This window comes from Lycium barbarum, chromosome 3 (genome assembly GCF_019175385.1).
Source record: "Lycium barbarum isolate Lr01 chromosome 3, ASM1917538v2, whole genome shotgun sequence".
Classification (NCBI taxonomy): Eukaryota; Viridiplantae; Streptophyta; class Magnoliopsida; order Solanales; family Solanaceae; genus Lycium; species Lycium barbarum.
This window is the reverse complement of record NC_083339.1, coordinates 93750172-93756212: the sequence shown is the minus strand read 5'-3', so window position 1 is coordinate 93756212 and position 6041 is coordinate 93750172. Positions and strand designations below refer to the sequence as shown.

The following is a 6041-nucleotide window of genomic DNA, read 5'->3' as shown; positions in this document are numbered from 1 at the left end:
GGTTGGATGGTTGTTACATATTGTTCAGTATGTATTGTATTATATTGTACTTATTGTTGTATTGTATTATTTTGATGAATACAACATATGGATAGATTGTAACGTTTTCAAACATAATGTCACTCATCAAAAATTTAAAGGATAAACCTACAAAATTATTAAATAAATTATTAAATAATAAGTAAAAACAAAATGAGGAAGAAAAAAAAAAGGTAATGACTATCACACCAAACCAATCGTTACACGCCATGAAACGTTTTGTACATTTCATGACTTCAACAATATGATACAATAAAATTTGAGTATCAATCAAAACAAACATTGTATACCATACCAAGGAACTATTCCTCTTTACGCAAAACACAAATGCATCTTTAGGATGCAGGGCATCTGGCTTTTCTCTCCCTAAAATGAGTTGCGAGCTTTACTTTCTCCTCTAATCATGTTTTCCTGTTTCTCATAATTAAAATAAGTTACTGTAACTTCTTTCAGAACCAACGGTCAAATAAAGTTGAAGAGATCAATCAACTACACAGCTGGCTCACAATGTTAATTCTAAAAAGTTCCTTTCGTTTTTTCATGCAGGTATCCTATTTCAGCATCAACCCTAATCATATTACTGAAATGTTTCTCTTTACAAATAACACTGAACAATTCCCGTGCACCCTTTTCTTGATTTGGAGGCTCTGATCTTTGAGATATAAAACACAAAATGTTTACGGCAACATGCCTTTGTTATTTTCTAAAGAGATGATCTATATATATATATATATATCTATATCTATGCATATGGATAAATTTCCAGTTCTTTTACAATGAACTATATAAATACAAAATTAAAAAAAGAAAAAAGATGACATGTACCTCAAAAGGCAGGCACGGTCTCAGACAAACTCCTAGATGGCCTTTATAGTAGATTACATTGGTTTTGGCCAAAAACAAAAACTAGGTTTCTGCCTGCAGCTATAAGCTAATGCTGCTACTTAGCAGATGAACTGTCGTCGTCCGATGAACTATGCTGAACTGTCGTCGTCCGATGAACTATGCTGCCATCTTGCAGTCAACCCGCTAACAGCAGGCTGTAGATTTGGATTTACTGGAACTGGAAACTTGTGGGCAGAACTAACTATTGTACGTTCATTTATCGTTCCAACTTCTTTGCAAACGCGATCAAGAACCATTAGGAAGTCTCTTACCACCATAAAGATCCTAAAAGGGTGAGCCTCTTCTCTGGCCGAATTTCCATGGAAATATTCAGTTATTTCTTTCACCAAGGACATGGCCACACTTTCTAGAGCTTGGAGCCTTATGATCTCCTCCTCTGACTTTTTCATAAACCTTCTCATGGATTCGGAAAATCTTTCTATGTTGTGGTCCTTCAATCCAACTGCTTCAATTGATCGGACAACTTCAGCAATGTTTCCAATCCCTTTAGAAAGCTTTAAGACCTCACTACGAAGTACTTCTGAATCCATGGCAGCAGCTTTCTTAACATTTATAAGCTCTGAACTAAGGTTGGAAACAACTTGGAGGCCAAGCTTCTGGCACTTGGCATCATCCTGTTGTTGATCTTGATCTCCACCAGAAAGACGAGCACCTTCACTTCTAATGATCTCCTGTACCACAAAATGCAAGAGGGTTGTTTTCCCATCAGCTCCCTTCACATCTACAAGCTTTAGGAGGGTATCTAGTTTGAACGCATGTGCATCACCCCTATTTGTCCCAACATTCATGCGGTTACCAGTCTTCAGCACTGCTTCCAGAAGTTTTAAGAACATTCTATTACTTCTCAGTTCTTCACAAGCAGCCTGTCAAGTAGCAAAGCTTTATAAGGATTAAAACTCCCGAGAAGTCTTCTCCAAAAAACTTAAGAAAGACTTTTCAGCTATTGGTTTATGTGAGCAAGATAAGAAACAAAGTACGAATACTTGAACAGGTCCAGTTAGCACGCAGTTCCATAGTTCAAGATGAAAGACATGATTATACTCTAGTCTAACGATTAGATGTCCTATAATACTGATGCAACGGCACTTCCTTCCAAAATCACATAATGCTATTTTTGAGTTTCATCAGTAGTAGGTACCAGCATATGTACTTGTTTAGCATGTTAAACACCAAGACCTTACACAAGCTTTCTTCTGTCAAATCAAAATCAGAACCGTATTATGATTAATAAGGTCGTTTGGACATGAGGTTTTTTTTCCTTTTTTCAGAAAATATTTTCAAAACATTTTTTGGTTATGTATTAGAATGATTTTTTGGTTAGTTTTGTAGATGAGTTTGGTTTTGGCCAATTTTTAAAGTGAATTTTTTTCCACTCGCAAATTTTCAACTTTCTTTTTCAAGTGAAATGTATCTCCAAACACAACTTCAACTTCCAAATACCATTTTTCAACTTCAACTTCAAATACTACATTTTTCAAATGTCACTCAATTCATGTCCAAATGCCTAGTTAGAGAACTTAATATACAACAAGAAGCTGGAGATGACCTGAAGCAATTACCTCCAGAGTTTCGAATGACTTTTTTAGGTAGTCAACCTCAGAATCAAAATTTGATATGTACAGCATAGCATCTACCCTTTTGAATGCAAAAGGTATATCAAGCACTGCTTTGAGAAACTTCTCTGCTGGCCCAAGCTTAAATGGAGAATCATCTGTATATTCTTTCAGCTTGCGTTCTTCTTCTTTGGATGGAGCCATCTTCAATAAACTCTCAAGGAGCTCAGTCCCTAGTGCATCAGCGCTACCTGAAAAAAGAAATTTACTTAATTTCTACATCCACAGACAATTATAAATTCTAGATACACATACACACTAAAAAGAACAATAGAGAAAGAATCATCTTATTGAAGGTAAAAAGTAGCAAACAGCAGAAAATCCAAAAGGTAAAGCTGTCGACATGGTTGGTGAACGATATACACCAATATGTTTTTCCACAACTAAACTAAGTGAGATGCTATATCCTAATTATTAGTACACTGGAATTCAGGAGCAAAAGCCACATAACCCTATGAACACCTCTAAAATGTTCAGCTATCAATCACCTGCTAAAATCAATACTAGGAAGATCAATGCATATGATGAACAATGTATGCTGTCTAAGAATAAGTTATCAGAAAAAACCCCATCCTATGTCAGTTAATTTATTTCATATTTTGGTGCAAGCTCTTGTAAGCATATTTCAAGATCAATTCTTCTATAACAACAGCACATGTGAACTGAATAATTAAGTACCCTGCAGAAGATCTTTCTGTCGCACGAGAGCAATCAGGCAAACAATAAAGTGACATTACCATCATCCCAGTCATATTTCAGTTTTAATTTTCAAGTCTAAGAATAATAGAGTAAAAGAGTACCTTCTAGAAGGGCTTCGCATACTTCCTCAACAGTTACATTTAGTGCCCTTAGCAAAATAGCAATGTTCTGTGACTTCTTTGGATCAAGTACCCTATTCTCTTGGCTCTGCGAGGGAAGAACAGTGCGTCTAGTCATTTCTTTTGGATTTGGAGTTGAAGTCTTCACAATAAACAAGGTTTCTATCATCTCTTCATCCAATCTGCAAATAAGTCAGCTCAATTTTTAATTGCCCCAACAAATAAAGAGGAGTATTTAATATCTGTAAATAACAAGAGTTTAGATTATCCTACTTAAATGAACTTGATTTCAGTTGATCCCACACCATTTCTCGATCTGAACTTGCTCTTACTTTATCCCAATGCAAAGTCTTCAACTTTGGTTTTGGAGTTTCCTCACTTGATAACCCTTCTATACTCTGCTCATTCTTATCATTGGTTTGTGAATTACTCGAAGGCAACTCCATTGGGGAAATCAAGACTGGACTCTCAAGTTCTATTGGTCTTAAAGGAGTTACAAGTACTGGAGGCTTAGATGCTTGCTTTGAAATTGTTGATGTTGGAGTCTTTGGACTATCCCAATTTTTACTTGGCGGAGGTGGCGGTGGCGGTACACTAGCTGGAATACTAATCAAAACAGGTGGCATTGGCGGCGGCGGCGGTGGTGGTGGCGGCGGCGCATTCTGCTGAATTCTCATCGGAGATTCAAGATTCTGCTGTATTCTCATCGGAGATTCAAGATTCTGCTGTATTCTCATCGGAGATTCAAGATTCTGGTCCCAATTATTGGAATTTCGGGGTGATGAGTCAATGCTTCTGTTTGAATATCTCTCAGGAGACGATGAACTAGGTGGAGATGGTGAAGCAGATTCACCATCGATGACTAATATCGGCACAAAATCTGCTAGTGGTGGAGATGTAGGATGATGATGATACTGAGGTTGTTGAGCAGCAGTATGAACAGCAGCAAGTGACTTTTTTGGACTCAAACTCACAGGTGGAGAAATGCTCAGCGATACAGAATTAACTGGTGAGCCTGAAGCAGAACTGGAAGATGAATATGAAGAAGATGAGCTAAAATTCTTCCCTTCAACAGCAGCAAAAGCCGATCCAGTTTCGATCGAACTTTCTCTACCATCTAATGATTCTCTTGGAGAGTAAAACTCATCAGTATCTTCAGTTCTACGAGATATAACATCTGGTAAGTTTCCATTATTTTGCCTTAAATTAACTCCATTTAGTGGTGGCAATGGATGGATCTCAGGTGAATCCATTTTTCTTGAAGTTGCAGCGCTGCTAACATTGCCGCTACGACGAGTATCAATCCCAGTACTATGTGCACTGACCATCGTACCCAAGTATAGAAATTCCGAACTTGTTTGAGATGGTCTTTGTAGTTTAGGAATATTACTACTTGGGTTTCCATTACTGTTACTGTTGGAGTAATTGAACCGGGTGCTGCTATTAGATCTGTGTGTTTTGGTATCACTAGAATTAGCTGAAGCTTGATTATTATTTCTTCGCTTGCGGATATGCAAGAAGACAGCAATAGAGAGAAGAATGAGAGCAGCAACAACGCAGGTAACGGCAGTGGCGATGAGTTTGGAGTTAAGGGGTTTGGATTTGGAGGAATGAGGAAGGATGAGAGAAGAGATATTAGCAGGAAAAGAAGCAAAAGCAGAAGGGGAAGGTGGGGGTGGAGGAGAAGGAAAAGAAGGGAAAAAGGGAGTATTATTGTTGTTGTTGTTGGTATTAGGAGGAGTAGAAGGAGGTGAAGTAGAAGGTGGATGTGAATCTTGTGGGTAAAAGGGTTGGTGAAGAACACGGCGGTTGTTGCCGGAGACTGTGACTGAGAATAGGAGGAAAATCAAGAAGAAAGAAGGAAGCATGGTGTTAGATAGGGAGGAGTAAATGTCGGTAGCCTAAGCTAAGCTAACAAGAATACACTGTGAGGAGAGAGAAAAGAGAAGAAATGTGCATCAGTCAGCAGCATCTGTGCATGGATTTGTTTGGAGTAGAGAGCAGTAATTGAGAGTGTGAAAAGGTAGAAACAGGGAGTGATATGATTAGAGACTAATCAGATAAAGAGATGATGAGTAGAGTGGACCAATACGTGCTGCATCCAGCTAAGATTCTGCTCCTCATTTTCTCAATCAACAACCAAGGTGGACTAAACCCCAACTGTGGAGGAATACTATTTTACTATTCCACAATTCATCATGTTTTAGAGATTTTGACGTATTTATTGGAAAACATTTAATTCTTGTAATATTAATCATAAACTGTGTTTGCCTAAATTATGTTCATGTCCTCCTTAAATGAAAATAATAATAGTTACTCACTCCGTTTCATTTTATTTGGTCCTATCATAAAAGTAAAATATATTTTTACTTGTCCATTTTAGCAAATTAAGAGAATTTTAGTATTACGTTTTCTCTATACTACTCTTAGTATTAAATAACTACATAGAGTACTAGAAGTCCAATTTAGAATTTCAAAGTATCATTAATAAAGTTAGTTTAGTAAAATGTAGGCTTAATAAAATAAATCTTAAAGGATGTGCTAAGTAAAATAAAATGGATGGAGTATATGCATTCTTTTAATGTAAAATTCGAAAAGGAATAACGGAAATGGACTAAAATGCTCCTAAGTCCTAACGTATTGAAAATGGTATAATTTTGTCTTT

The 6041-nt window shown here is 37.0% G+C and overlaps 1 protein-coding gene across 1 annotated transcript; it reads right to left on the bottom strand.

Annotated features, from left to right (window-relative positions):
- Positions 1 to 753: 753 nt before the first annotated feature.
- Positions 754 to 5500, bottom strand: LOC132631620 (formin-like protein 1). The gene is given in 5 exon segments (XM_060347263.1): positions 754 to 1015; positions 1017 to 1808; positions 2505 to 2749; positions 3359 to 3558; positions 3650 to 5500. Coding segments are annotated over 5 exon segments (2868 nt in total). The 5' UTR covers positions 5245 to 5500; the 3' UTR covers positions 754 to 979.
- Between the last annotated feature and the right edge of the window lie 541 nt (positions 5501 to 6041).